Here is a 14524-nt window from a genome sequence, read left to right as displayed (position 1 = left end):
TGTCTTAGACAACAGATATTTATTTCTCACAGATCTTGAGGCTGGGAAGTCCAAAACCAAGGTGCCAGCTGATGTGGTTCCTAGTTAGGGCTCTCTTCCTCGCACATAGACAGCCACCTTCTCGCTGTGTCCTAACCTGGTGGGGCAAGAGTGAACTCTAGTCTCTCTTTTTTTTTTTTTTTTTCAACGTTTATTTATTTTTTGGGACAGAGAGAGACAGAGCATGAACGGGGGAGGGGCAGAGAGAGAGGGGGAGACACAGAATCGGAAACAGGCTCCAGGCTCTGAGCCATCAGCCCAGAGCCTGACGCGGGGCTCGAACTCACGGACCGCGAGATCGTGACCTGGCTGAAGTCGGACGCTTAACCGACTGCGCCACCCAGGTGCCCCTCTAGTCTCTTTTTATAAGGACACTGATGCCATCATGGGGACCCCACCTTCATAACCCCATCTCCTCTCCTACTTACTCCACTTCCAAACACCATCACTTGGGGCTATGGGTTCATTATATGAACTTTGGGGGACATACACATTTAATCCATAACACAAGGAAAGTAAACTTTCCTCGTTTTATGGTCTAATTTCCACTGATTGCCAGATGGTTCTCATTGACATGAGGGTCATTCTGGAGATTTACTCCATTTCCTCTGCCCCACTGAGACCCAAGGAGGAGCTAGGAGCTGTATTGAGGGAAAGGGAATGAGATGTGACCTATACCTTCCTCTCAGCCTGGAACCAAAGCTTTGGGCTTAAGCCAGGAGTGTGAGGCTGGGCACCCACTGTGGGATTGTCTGTGCCCGGTGGTGGGCTGGATGGGAGTGGGGAAGGGGCTGGAATTTGAGGAACCAGGCACAGTCTAACTCATTAGGCAAATCAAGTGCTTCATTGCCTGGTCCCTTTGTTCTGTGTGCATCAAAAATGGGAGACTACATGCTTTTAATCTCATGCCTGTCTTCCTTCTAATAATTAGTTCCATCAGATTGTTTCCTCTGAGAAAAGAGCACATGTGGATTCTAAATCCTGAGCATTCTCTTCTTGGTGAGCCTTAATTGGTTATGCTTATGGAATTGAGCACTAAATCTCAGTGATTCAATTAAGACATCTGTCTCCTGTGAACACAAATAAGGATGATTCTTCCAATTCCCTATTTCCTAAGGGAAGAGAATGAAAGACATTCGAGTGTTTCAGTGAACTTAAACTTTTAGAGCTAAGGGCATGGAGAGAAAGATCTTTGAGGAAAGGTGTGGGGGCTCTGGGGCCTCTTGCCCTGGCCGTGAGCCCTCGGGCACCCTTCAGTCCGGAGGGCTAACAAGGGATGCGGTCAGCCAAGGATGGCTGTCAAAGTGGCTTAGCACGTGGCCGCTCCTGGGCTGAGATGTAAGAGAAGCAGGCCTGCCTGTCCAGGTGAGTATGATTTAGTCCTTGACTTTACCCGGAGGAGAAATGTAGGGATCCTGAGGACTCTAAGCTCAGGGTTTGCTTAAAGACATGTCAAGAATTGTTTTTCTTCAGATCACGTTATGCTATTTCTAATGGTCATCCTTCTTTCCATTTCCCATCCTCTTTCTTTCTTTGTTCCCCATTTTGATACTTTCTCTTGAAAATCATGCTGAAGGTTCTCTCTCCCCCTCGGCCTCCTCTCCCTAAAGGGGACCGCTTTGCATGGCAGCCCCCCACCATCCACAGTACCTCCAAGGACTCCCTCTACCTGAGCTCACCCAAGCCTTACGTCCCCCTCAGCACCCCCAGCCAACAGAGCCCCTCACGACCCCAGCCCGTCTCCATCTCCCTGGCAGCCAGATCCGCTGCCAAAGGCGTGGTGCGTCCTGGGCCCTTGCTTCCTGGTTCCACGTTCCCCAGTGCTTCCTCCCAACCCCGGCACCACTGTGTGGCCACCAGGACGGTTTACAGTGAGAATGTGAGCTCTAACCCACGTCATAAGGCAGTTGGGAATAAAAAGGTCAGCAGCTTATATGTACCTTGTTTATCCAATAACATTTGCCGGGTGGCAGCGCAAAGCTCCTCTTGTGTTGCACCTGACCCAGCCACGGGCACTCCCTTGGAAGCTGCAGGCGCTCGCGCACAGGCTCCCAGCCTTGTCTCCCACGCGGCTGGCACGGGAAAGCCACACTCTGCTCCTCCTGGCCCTCCCAAGCTATTCTTTGACATCCGTAAAGATGCCACCATCCGGGGCGAGAGTCCTTCCCTGTGCACTCGGCCTCCGTTCCCGGACGCGGTGAGACCACCTGTGCTAGGCCCCCAGCTTTCCTCTGCTCCCGAAAACCGGAAGAGAAAAGAACCTTACCTTTTGCAGCCGTGTTATCCAGCCAAGGCAAGGAATTAGACGTGTGTGTGTCTTCTACACCATCTCTTTCGAAACTCCTGCAAAGCAGCTCCCTTGTTTTCTGGGCTGCCCTCCCCTCCCTTTCCTTGTCTACACCACTGCGGCTTGAATCCCGAATTCTTCTCTCTAAACACCTCGGCACAGTCCTCTCTGTCCCCCTCTCTCTTTTCTGGTAATATGTAAGTATGCTGGAGTGTGGGATCCATAGACTAACAACATGGTGAGTTATGGAATGTTTATATCTTTTCACAAGGTGCCAAAGAAATTGTATTGACTCCCAAGCTTTCGGGCTCTGCAAGCAGTTTGGGGGCTAAACACAGCCTGCCTGCCTGTTCTGTTGTTCTCTGTCTCTGTCTCTGTCTCTCTCTCTCTCTCAAGTGTTAAAAGGATTCAAAAATAGAAGGATGGAGAGTAAACTTGGATGGGGTGCCCTCTGTGTCACGGAGTGTCAGGAGGCCAGCTGGCTAGCACGGACGGTCTCATGTACTCTGGAGACGGGCACCGATTAAATATTTCTCAGAGTACATCACTGCATGTCCAGTCTCAACTGTTGAAATATGGAATTCCTTCTTCCCTGCCGTGCCCCTTTACGTAACGACCCCCTTATTTCCTACAGGATGCCACTCTCTCCAGTTCAGCCCAGCCTGAGATAATAGTTGTCCCTCTCTACCTGGTTAATACTGACAGAGGGCAAGAAGGCACGGCCAGAACTCCAGCATCTCTGGGGCCTCTTGGCCCCCCAAGCCTGGCGACCGCCCCTGCCGGCTCACCTCTGACCTTCCCGACCCTAGATGATTTCATTCCCCCTCGTCTGCAGAGGCGACCCCGCCACCACAGCCAGCCGGCCAGCGCTTCTGGCCCCCACCCCCCCGTTAGCCAGACCCCGCCATCCTTCTCACCACCTCCTCCGCTGGTCCCTCCGGTACCGGAGGACCTCCGCAGAGCCTCGGAGCCTGACCTCACGGGAGCTGTTTCAAGTACCGTAAGCTTGCTGGAACCCCCTCCTCGAAGCCTTCCTGAATGTCTGCTCCTGGCAGCGAAAAACCCCTTTCTCACTGAAGTGCTAAGTCCTGAGGGAAGTGTCCACCGCCACTGTGCTTGTGTGGTGACTGTTTGCTTTCCCCGGAGTGCATGCCTCCCGTGCGTGTTCATGGTTCTCCTGCAGCTGCTCACAGACCCTTCACGTCCCTCTTCCTGTCTGTCTTATTCGGAATGCACATCTTCCTGAAAGAACTCCGTTTCCCTCAGAGAACCTCTGTGGCTTCTCCTTTGGCTCACGATGCTCTTGAGAGGCCAAGCAGATGTGGTGTTGGAGGGCTGAGTAGCCATGTGGGAAAGCCGATGGCCGGCAGGTTCCCCACCAGGGAACAGTGAGCCTCCAGGGCTTTTGTTGATTTAGCAAGTAAACAAACTCTTTTATATGCAGCGATGGCAGAGAATGGTTAAAAAAGAGAGAGAGAATGGAGTGTAATGGAGCAAATGGATCTAAAAGCCTTGCACAAATGTTGGGACTGTTTTCTCCAAAGGCGTATAATTGCTGGGGCCCCTGACTGGAGGCTCCCAGGGGCCTTTGTGACACAACGTTGCTCCAGGAGTCGTGCGAAGGTAAAGAGGCCCGATACCTTAGGCCCCATCCTGTGAGGGACGAGTCCCCTTTGTAGGTAGGAAAGCCCAAGTGGAAAAGCTGAATCAGGGTACCCAGTCTTTTCTCTCTTCAGGAGCTCTGGGAATCAAGAGAATCTGTGAGAACCTCAGAGTGAATTGTGAGATGGGGATGCATGGATCTACTCACAGGCCTGTGGGGTACAGTAGGACCAAGTATGTTAAACTTCTGTTATAGTGCTTCCCATGGAGAGAGCACTCAACTGTCAGCTATGTTGCCGAGGACTTGCCCTAGCAAGTGGGGGCCAGAGTTCTTAAAAGTAAGCTAGTGGCTAATTAGTTAACAGTTAATGAGTTCCTGCCGTGTTCTAGGCATCCTGCTAGATTCCATAGGTACAACTATGAACAGCGTGCAGCCCTTGCTTTCAAAGGGTTTTTTTGTGGATAGCATATTGGTTCTCAAGCTTAGCACACATGAGATTTAGATTATCTAAGAGGCAAGGAAGCTGGTTTAAATTGTCAATTCTAGATTATACTCCTAGAGTCCTGGAATAGGTCTGCAGAGGGGCCTAGGGCTCTGATTTGATCAGGCACATCCCAGGGGTTCTGTTGCTGAGGGTCCTCGGACCACAGTGGGTCCTGTAATTGGCTGATGAAGGTAAATGTTGAGTAACATCCCTGTGGCTCGTTGAAGCCCTGTGGCTTCAGTCTACGTGACTGAAGCCAGTCATGTGGAAGCAGAACTTTTTGGCTTATAGGAGAATTTATAGCCAGATATCAGGCACCCCAAAGCTGGGAATGGCTTCATCCTGATCTAGGACTTCTTCTCAGATCTCTAGATGCAACACAGTGCAGTTAGGTCAGGACTCAACTGAACATGGCCCAGGGGCTTTAGATGTCCTTCTAGCTTTGAGCTTTGCAACTCAAACCTGTTGGAGGAAACTGCTAGACTGTTCCTAATGCACTCCCCTCACCCCAGTGCAGCTTACAGGTGAATTGAGAACCTGCTCTTGTTATAGGTGGTATCGATATTCTTCCCCCCGGCACAGAATATTTCTCTTGAGCAGCATATAAAGTGAGATATTTTTAGTGTCCTGGTATATACAATTGTGAGTAGTTTTGTTGTATACTCTCAAATTTATCACCTTTGTAGATCTAGATTTTCGTACTGAATTTTGTTTCAGGTATGCCAGGACAGATTAGTTAGGACAGTTTCCTCGATTTCTCAAACCTGACTGATCAGCCTGATAAAGACTTGCAGGGGAGACTTCAGTTGGCCTGAGAACTTCTGGTTTGGCCCCGGGTAACAGGTGAAAAAGGAAACCGCTTGGGATCCTCCACTGAATGAGAATTGTTGAGAAGAACAGGCGCCCCTAGGGATGGTGGCCAAGCCACAGGTTGATATTTGCTCGGTTTCTGCAGCTATTTAAGAGTAAGAGGGAAGAAGAAAATTCATGTTAATTGATCCACATTCTTTTAGTCAATAGCCGTTTTTGTGATGTTCCAGAAATAAGCCTCATGGCACAGAATATTTGTGTAATACTTAATGTTCACGTGATCCATCCAGACACCACAGTAGGCATTTATACTTTAAAGAGCCATATGCATGATTTTTTTGGTGTGTTTCTTGGGTGCAGTATGGCTGAATTTTCATGAGTGTGTCATTTATCTTTATTAAATCATTTAGGAAGCAAATTAAGAGCAGAGTAATTTTTTTCTATTTTACAAATGAAAAAAAATGGAGATGAAGCACTTTTGAACAAGATCATATTGTGCCTCTCGAGTCTTGGAAAGATTTTATTCACTACACTGAGCTGTTGCTCATAACTAACAGCTGCAACGTCAGGGTACTTTCCGAAGATTTGGAATGACCAAGCCAGTGTGGTCCAGGAAGCCCCTACTGTGTGTCAGGAGCTGTCCCTGGTCCTGACACACTCTCTCTTGATGCTCACATGTTCTCTTGCTGCAGAAGTTGTTCAGAAACACCTTTGCTAATGGATGGCTCCAGTCATTCAGGTGGCATTTACTGAGCACCTACTGTCTGCAGGGTGTTGTGCTAGGTGCAGGGTGGGTGGGGCAAAAAAGAGGAAGGGAGGCATGGCTTTTGTCCTATGGGCACTTACAGAGAAGCTGATCTCTGGAGCATACTAATTGCTTTGAGCCATACTTTCATCTGGAGAGTAACGATCAAAGTCTTGTTTTTCGAACCCTTTTAAGAATGACGTTTTGGCTAGAGGTCTGCAAATTCCAAAATAGAAACTTGGCAAGATTTATAGATGTGATAGAGGAAACTGCCTACATATCCTTACTGCATTTCGAGGTCTTATTTTCCTGTCTTTAAGAAAGACTGGCATTATTCCCATCATGCAAATTATAACGTTAGTAGTAATGGTTTTATTGGTTTTTAGACCTCAGGTTTTTGAAGTCAAGATTTTCATAAGTCTTTACGACTTCAGAGATCTCTGTCACTCAATAACTGCAGTGAAAAACAATGTCAGGATAGGACTGGAAAATATCCAAATCTCAGAAACAAATGCTAGTGAAGTTGTTGAGTGATACAAATAGTAAGAGTAGCTTTCTAGGAGTACCAATACTTAACTCCTCCGCATTCTTACATCGATGGCTCCTTGTGCTCGCATTGTCTCATGTTTCTTTAGACAAGTGTACTAAACTTTCCTGATTTTTCCCTTAAACCAGCTCTTGTTCTCGGATCACATTTGGAATTGCATGAGTCTTGCATGTTGTTCTACTTTGTTTTGAATTTCCTTTTTCAGTAACCGGATTGATCCACAGTTATTACCAGGTGAAAATAATGAATGATGTGGCTGAGAATTCCAGTAACACTCACCTTCCCCTTACTACCCTTACTACCCTTACTAACACCAACAAAGAGACTAAGCATTCCAGCTTATACTTCTAACTGGAATTAGTGATGTCTCATTGATTACATTTCTTTCTGTAATTAAGGACTTGTAAAGCTTTAAATTTCTGCTTTTTAAAAAGCATCAACATTAGGTTTCATGTACTTACAGTTGGTTACAGTGTTTGTTTTCTTTTCAGGATTCAGGCCCTCTACTGAATGAAGTTTCTTCATCCCATGCTGGAACGGATTCCCAAATCTCTGCACCAGTTAGCAAACCATCATCTGCCTACCCCTCTACGACAATCGTCAATCCTACTATTGTGCTCTTGCAACACAATCGAGGTAAGAGAGCTTCAGAGAACCCCTCCCCCAGCTCACTGGCATCAACATAGCTGTTCTGTGACTTCAGGGGCAAGAATTCTGCCATTCCACAGAAATTTTCATAAACCCCATCCTTCTCCGAGGTCATCTGCCCCAGTCTTCTCCCTCCTGTGACCCACAGAGTAGACCACAGCAGGGAGGTAGGCCCCTGGTTTGGCATGATGTTGGGCATCTGCATAAGTAAGCTGGTGTAGTATGTGTTCCACACGTTGGGTGTTCACAGTTGCCTTCAGATGATTCCACCAAAAAGAATGAAAAGACAGAAGGGAAAAAGTCTGTGCGCCTTAACTCTTCATCATGAGATACCAAATCAGAGCTTTGCCTAGAAAATCTGGGTACAGTAATACTTCTTGTAATAAGTCATGTAGTTCTTTGACATCATGAATTTTCTAGAAAGCAAAATTTTGAGTACCAAAACTTAAAAACAAAAGAAAGCATAATGGGTGGAAACCTTTCTAAAATGTCAAACATGTTTTGGGGCCTCTAAAACAGGCTACTGGACTTTCTCTTTGTGACTCACCGGCCTTGATTCTTGCCAGCAGTTAATGCTCTTGGCTGTCATTCAGTGCACCCTCTGGGGACATGAGGCTCACGTGGCCCCTTAGAGCTCTGCTGAGGGTTTCCATGTGTGTTTTCTATAGTTTCTCTTACTGCTTCTGGTTGGCCCTTCCCCTTCTCTGAAGGGGCATCTTAGGTGAAGCCGAAGTGCTCTGAGGTAATAATTGTATATGTCGACCTTTCTGCTTTAAAACTTCAGAAGATGATGCTAAGTAAAGTCCCAAGTTTTAACTTGTTGGAATTCAGTAGAGGAATAAGCTTCCCCTTCACAAAAATCCTTTGCAGTGTGAAGTTGTGAAGCTGTTTCCTAGTGCAGAAAGGGCTGTCTAGTCTGAGTTTCATAGAACATGGAATGTTAATTATTTTATTCAGAGCTCAAAGCTGGGCACCCAGTCTTCCTTTTCTCAACTCCCTACTTGCCTGCTGCTCGCCCCATCCCCCACATAACTTGGATGAGAATGGAACTGGAGTCTATTTTTAATTGTTTTCCATGTTAAATGGAGTTTTCTGTTTCCTGCTTCTAACTTGTAAAACAGATGAATGAAACATTTTTTCTCACTTAAAATCTTCCCACTTGAATCTTAAGTAGTTATTTTAGTAATTTTATTTTTTTTTTCATTATGTGTGGCCTCCAAATTAACTGTCCTCCATGAATCTGTGTTCTTCCAAAGGTGATAAGGGTCCCAACCCCCACCCTAAACTATACAAAAGACCCCATTCTCCTTTCAGCAGGGTCATACCCCCTACTGGCAATGGCTTTCTCTGCCCAGACACTGTCCATCATGCAGGACAAAGTGAAATTTTGATTCTCTGTGAACTTCTTTATGATTCATCTTTAAAAAAAAAAAAAAAAAAAATCGAGTCAAACAGAAGTAAGTTTGTTCCCGGAAGGAGAGGCAGTTTCTCTAAAAATGGGATTTATTCCCAAGGCAACTTGGTTTTTGGGAAATGCCAAAAGTAATATCAGCCGCTTCCACGACATCCCTCTTGATGACACCTAGTGAGACATCTTTGGGCACAGAAATGCCCAATTCCTTTTTGTTTCTTTGAGCAAACAGATTCCTCTTATTTGCCCAAATGTCTTTGCTTCTTGCCTTTCTCTTTTGTCCAGTCTTGCCCTTTGGGTTTAGAGATCAGATTCGTGCTGCCTGAATCACACATCCTTCAGAAAAAGGGTGCAAGTACGTTGGGGGTTTTTTTTGGAAGAAAAAGTAGCCTGTCATGAAGAGCAAACCATATGTTCCCTGAGGAGGTGGAGCACCAAGAGTGGAGGAGAATGGAAACACCTAGCTTCGGATTCCTGATTGTCCGTGGAGAGTAGGGCGCGCGTTTCAGGCCTTGCTTTGCAATTTACCCGGCCTGGCAGCAGTGCTGGTAGACGGTAGCCATGAAAACAGTTTCTTCACTATTGCAGAGTCTCCTGAGGGAATGATAACTTTACTCTACTTCTGGAATTCTAGTTTAGTCATCCTAAAAAAGGCTTACTTTTTTCTTGCCTAGACAGCCCCAGGGCACAGTGTGACAATAACCCTGTCTCTCCAAACCAGGCCCCCCGGTTGCAGACAAATGGGGGGCAGGGGGCACTGCACGTCTAGCCCAGCGCTAACGGCCACGCACAACACGGCTCCTCGCCCCTCTCCTCGGCTTTCACACCACACATCTGAGGGCAGATCACTTAAAATCAGTCTGGAGGGAGAATTCGAACCAGAAAACTCAGGACTGAAGAGGCGCGTGGATCTCCTAGCTCAGAACTTCTCGGTCTTTAATGTGTACCGTCTTGAGAGGACACACTTGCGGATCCGGATTCAGGAGGTCTGAGGCAGGGCTGAGATTCTGCATTTTTTTCAGCAACTTGCAAGGCACATCGATGCCGCTGGTCCACGGACCACGTCGGAGAGCAAGAGTTGCCGTGGTTCCCAGACTCTGGATCTCATGGTCACATGAAGCGATCTGGGAACTAGCCCAGGGTTGCTAATTTCTAACTTTGGTAAATAACACCCCTGAAGAACAACTGCTGTTATCCGTATCACATGTCATTCTCTAAAAGAAAGGCCATTTCATATCTCAGAAGTAGCAACGACATAGTCTTGGAAGTTGAATAAATTTGATTTTGCGTAGCAAGAAAGGCCTTGCCTCTAGCTGGCAGACTGGAGCTTGAGAGCCATAGATCCGGTGGGCACTTTGATGTGACGGATGAGGAAACAGGCTGAGAGCTGACGTGATTGGCCAGTAGCCTCCAGCAAGCTGCTGGCAGTGCTGAGCCTGGAGCTCTGTTGGGCTCCTGTTGTCCGGCTGATGTGAACTATGTCCACATCCAGAGGTGGACAGGCTGTTCCACAGGCTGAGCGAGGCCCTGCTGCTCTGTTTACTTCTTGCCCACATGGATTCTGGAAGGAGGGCGAGGCTGTAGCCAAGGCGGATGATGACAGCACCCAGGGGCTGGCAGGCGCTCTATTTTTATCTGTGTGGCTGCTTATATTTAGCAGCTTTGGAAGGTAAAGGTCATTTTTGTGCTTATCCCATAGCACGTACACACAGAACTCTCCAAAGGAGATATTGGCCTCCCCTCCTCACAAGTGCCCGGGAGGGTGAGGAATCGATAGACCTTCCATGTTAGGGAACAGCGATGGCCTGGCCATCGTGGTTGGAAAGAACCCTGGACTAGGAGTTGGGGGTCAAGGTTCTAGGCCCTGCTCTGATTTTCAGTGTCATCATGGGTAGTTTGTGCTGATTTTCTGAGATGTCTCAACCCACCTGAACTACCTGCTAGAGTTGTTGCAAAGATTAAAAGTGTTAACATGTGTGAAAGCTCTTAACACAATGTCTGGCATTTGGCAGAGCTCTCAGGAGATGGTAGCTGCCTTGGTTATGATTACAATTACATTTCCCTCCAAACGTAGTAAGACTGGGGTCTTTATAGGGTCCTGGTCCCTTGAAACCAGAGGAGTTGGGAGGAGTCTCTTTCCATGATCAGATCACCTTGAAACCAGACATAACAACCAGAAGGCAGTGACTGTTCCCTGAATCTTGGTGCAAATGTAGGAGGGTGGGCTTGGTGGGGGGGGCGGGCCCCCCGCCGGGGGGACTAGGACACACCACGCCTGGATAAGAAAGCTGTGTTAATGCCCCTGCATTCAGCTGGATGTGGTGACTATGCAACATTTGACATCTAAGCCCAGGGACAGTTAGGGTGCCAATTTGGGGATGCTCACGAATTCTGGCGTGACTTCCCGGTCTTGCCTTGTCTGTGTAAATCTCATGATGTGTGTCCTTTCTCTTACCACAGAACAGCAGAAACGACTCAGTAGCCTTTCAGGTAGGTACCAAGTACTTATTTACATGCTAACACCTTTGATGTGTGTGCAGCAAAGTCTGAGGAGCCCCTCTGCTATGCTGGGGACTCTGCTGCTGGACCACAAGGATGGTGAAAGCAGGCATGGTCCTGCAGCCTGCGGGCTAGTGGGAGCACACCCAACGGGTGACCCTAACCAGTACACCTGTTCTGTGCAGCTGTGATATGTGTCTTGATGGTAAGAACAGGGTACTCTGAATAAAAAGAACAAGGAGTTGTACCTTAGCACATTCATGAGAGCATTCCTGGCAGGCCTTGCTGAAGAAGTCACCTTTCTGTTTGCTTCTATTCCTCTTCTAGGATGTGACAGGTCAGGGTTAGGAAATGTGGGCAAGTTCTTTTATTTGGGGGCAGCAAGCCCAGGTGCCAGTAAATGACCCTGCATGATGGACCTGGGTGAGAAACTCCAGACCAGCAGTGCCTGGAAGAGGGTGTGAGGACTGCTTCCTGAACTTGGGCAGGCATCAGAATCTCCTGGAGAGCTAGTCAAAACCCCAATTCCAGGCCACAGCTCCAGAGATTTGGATCTAATGCATATGGGTGAGAACTTACATCTTAACAGGTTCCCCAGTGATGCTGATGCTGCCCTGTGTACTGACCACACTTGGGTATCGCATTTCATCAGGAACTGACAGTGCTGGGCGTGTATCTGACAGATCATCAGATGTCAGGGCTCGTCCCGATAAAGTATGCAGCACTGAGGCAAGGCCAGGTGTGGAGGGAACAAACGCACAGCCAAACCTGTGAGGGAACCCAGGAATGGAAAGGTTTTACCATCTCCTTGTGACTTTCTGCTTTGAGTCCTGGTTCTACTGCTTCCCGTTGGCGGAGCCTTAGGTTCCTAATGATCTAAGATGTGAGTTACTGTTATCAGTAGGCACCTCCATTGATTCATTCGTCATTTTACTGAGTGCCTGCTTTGTATCAGGCCCTAAGCCAGGCTCGGTGGCCATGACTGGGCCCTTGAGCAGCCCGTGGTGTGCTGTGATGGTTCATAACCTTATTTTTGGTGATGGACTCATTTGGAGAATCTAATAAAGGCAGTAGATGCATTTCTAGAAAAAGCCACACGTGTCAAACGTGCATGTGGTGGATTGGTAGATACTTGTGAATCGGGGCGGGAATCCCTGATCTGGTGGGCACACACAAGCCACCGTTTTCTGAGCTGCTGCGTCACGATTTCTGTGTTCTTTCATGCTACTGCTGCCCTTGTGATCCGTGGAGAGCCTGGTGGGGAGAACATGGGCTTCTCACACCCTCTCAGCTTTATCGGGACTTGGCCCCAGGACCAGGACAGGCCATGGTTGAGCACGAGGTGCCCTTCGCTGCCCCCTCCTGACTTGCCACACCGACTCACTTCACTCCCTGGCCCCAGCCCAGGTTGCTGACAACAGGGTGGCTCTGAAACAAAGGTAGCTCCTGTGAAGGAACGCCTTCTTGCCTTTGGGATTGGAAAGGAGCATGGAGTAGATGAAAAAAGGTGCTCAGACACAAGTTAGGAGACCCAGAGTTTGGTCCTGGCTCTTTCCTCTTACAACTGTGTGTCCCTGGGTAAATGACTTTACCTCTCTGAGCTACAGCTTCCTCCTGTGGGAAATGGGGATGATAATCCTTGTCCTTGCCTCAAAGAGGTGTAAGGATCACGTGTGACAGGAAGGGGGGTATGCCTTGCACACTGGAAAGTGCTCTGTAATGTTAGAGCTTCTCCACCAGGCTGGCAGGCTCAGGCCACTTCCTTGGCTCCAAAATGAGCCTAATGTTTCCATCTTCCTTGAGTTTTGGGACAGAGCCACTAACGGTATTTGATAGAGTGGGACATAAAGTAAGTGCACACTAAATGTTCGTTTTTGTTTAAAAAAAAAAAAAAAAAAGGCACCCTTTTGTTCAGAAGCCCTTGATGGAGAGAAGGCTGGCTGGGCTGACTCCAGTCACTGACTCCATCAGTGAGGCTTTGCCCATCATACCTGTGGTGATGGCACATGGAGGGCCGCCCATCTCTCCCACTGTCCTTAATGGGTTTTTATTGAGCCTTTATGGGGCTTCTTGTTGAGTGAGATGCACTCGGGATTGAGTCCCACATGGTGTTTAGCCACCTCAAGTTTGTGGTCCTCTTGGGCAGATGGAGAGGAAAACAGGTCAGGGCTGGAGCACAGGGGCTGATATACGTTCTCAGGGAGATGTCAGCATTGCTGTGGCTCTCACTTAAAATCTGTGGGTGTGAAGAAAAGGGAAGCTGCCCACAAACACAGAGGCCCTGTCCCAGGTTGTCAGCATTGTCACTTATTTAACGACCCTTTGCAGCACCTTCCTTTTGAAATCAGTATAAAACTAGAAAGAAATGCTCCTGGATGTCCTGTTGAGGGGTCAGTATTTGCCTATTAAGAAATAGCAGCAAACCCTCATTGTAGATGTCAAAGGGTGGTCCTGTCACCTGCTTGGTACAATGAAGTGTCACTTTGGGCTTTCACTATATATATTTAAAAAAAAAATTTTTTTTTTGAGGCTGCAGTTCATCTCTCTGTACACTGAAATTCACTCAATCATGAATTGCATGATCACAAGCTTCTGAAGTGAAATAATTCAGGGCTCATTTCTGTAGATCTGAAGAACTCTGACAGCCTTGGAACAAGTCCATGAACTGTCAGCCTGAGTTTTGCAGTTAAGTGATTGCTGTTAGAGCCACCTGCCCTAACAATTAAAAAAAATTCTCTGGGCCTGAAAACCCTGAGAATGGCAAGTCTGTGCTCTGCTTCTGAAGAGAGGACATTGGAGCAAGGAGTGGGAGCATCTCCAAGCACCAGGTGAGACGGCTCAAAATCAGCCTCACCTGCTGCTTGGTGGGGACACTTAGGAAGGCCTTTCCAGGTGGGAGGAAAATGCTCAGCAGAGCCATTTCAGGGGTACACTTCGGTAACTTGCAATCGCCCCTACACTGCCAGGCTTCCTGCCAAATCCTTGTTCCTCCCTTCTGGGAGCCTGAGAACTCACCCCATAAAGCCAGTCTGGTCGTAACATCCTTTAAAGCTCATGGTGATGATGTCAGGGATCAGGTTTTCTGAAGCATTCACTAAGCTGAGTCTTGCACAGAAAGTTTAGAAACCGTTCTGTGGTCACAGAATGAGTACTTGGTTCAGAAATTGGTTTATATACACAATGGAATACTACGTGGCAGTGAGAAAGAATGAAATCTGACCTTTTGTAGCAACGTGGATGGAACTGGAGAGTGTGATGCTAGGTGAAATAAGTCATACAGAGAAAGACAGATACCATATGTTTTCACTCTTATGTGGATCCTGAGAAACTTAACAGAAGACCGTGGGGGAGGGGAAGGGAAAAAAAAAAAAAAGAGAGAGAGGGAGAGAGCCAAGCCATAAGAGACTCTTAAAAACTGAGAATGAACTGAGGGTTGATGCGGAGTGGGGGG

The 14524-nt window shown here is 47.7% G+C and overlaps 1 protein-coding gene and 1 long non-coding RNA gene across 50 annotated transcripts in view; one reads left to right on the top strand and one right to left on the bottom strand.

The window, feature by feature from the left end:
- Positions 1-2409, bottom strand: LOC121037031 (uncharacterized). The gene is made up of 2 exons (XR_005793582.1): positions 2306-2409; positions 1-136 (listed from the first exon to the last, which is right to left on the bottom strand). It is a non-coding gene; the product is annotated as an uncharacterized LOC121037031 (long non-coding RNA).
- The window catches only part of SORBS1 (sorbin and SH3 domain containing 1), a 231992-nt gene that overhangs the window by 136399 nt on the left and 81069 nt on the right, over positions 1-14524 (top strand). For 25 of the 49 annotated variants that reach the window (XM_040485928.1, XM_040485930.1, XM_040485929.1 and 22 more), the window contains 2 exons: positions 7007-7151; positions 11035-11064. In XM_040485928.1, the coding sequence (XP_040341862.1) occupies positions 7007-7151; positions 11035-11064 (175 nt within the window). Of the gene's footprint in view, positions 1-1615; positions 2333-2960; positions 3327-7006; positions 7152-11034; positions 11065-14524 lie in introns of all 49 variants that reach the window. The other 24 variants (XM_040485926.1, XM_040485927.1, XM_040485943.1 and 21 more) reach the window with 2 other exon arrangements.

This window comes from Herpailurus yagouaroundi, unplaced genomic scaffold, assembly GCF_014898765.1.
Source record: "Herpailurus yagouaroundi ecotype Mexico unplaced genomic scaffold, PumYag 163, whole genome shotgun sequence".
In the NCBI taxonomy this organism is placed as follows: Eukaryota; Metazoa; Chordata; class Mammalia; order Carnivora; family Felidae; genus Herpailurus; species Herpailurus yagouaroundi.
The sequence above is the reverse complement of the archived record's forward strand: the minus strand, read 5'-3'. Positions and strand labels throughout refer to the sequence as shown.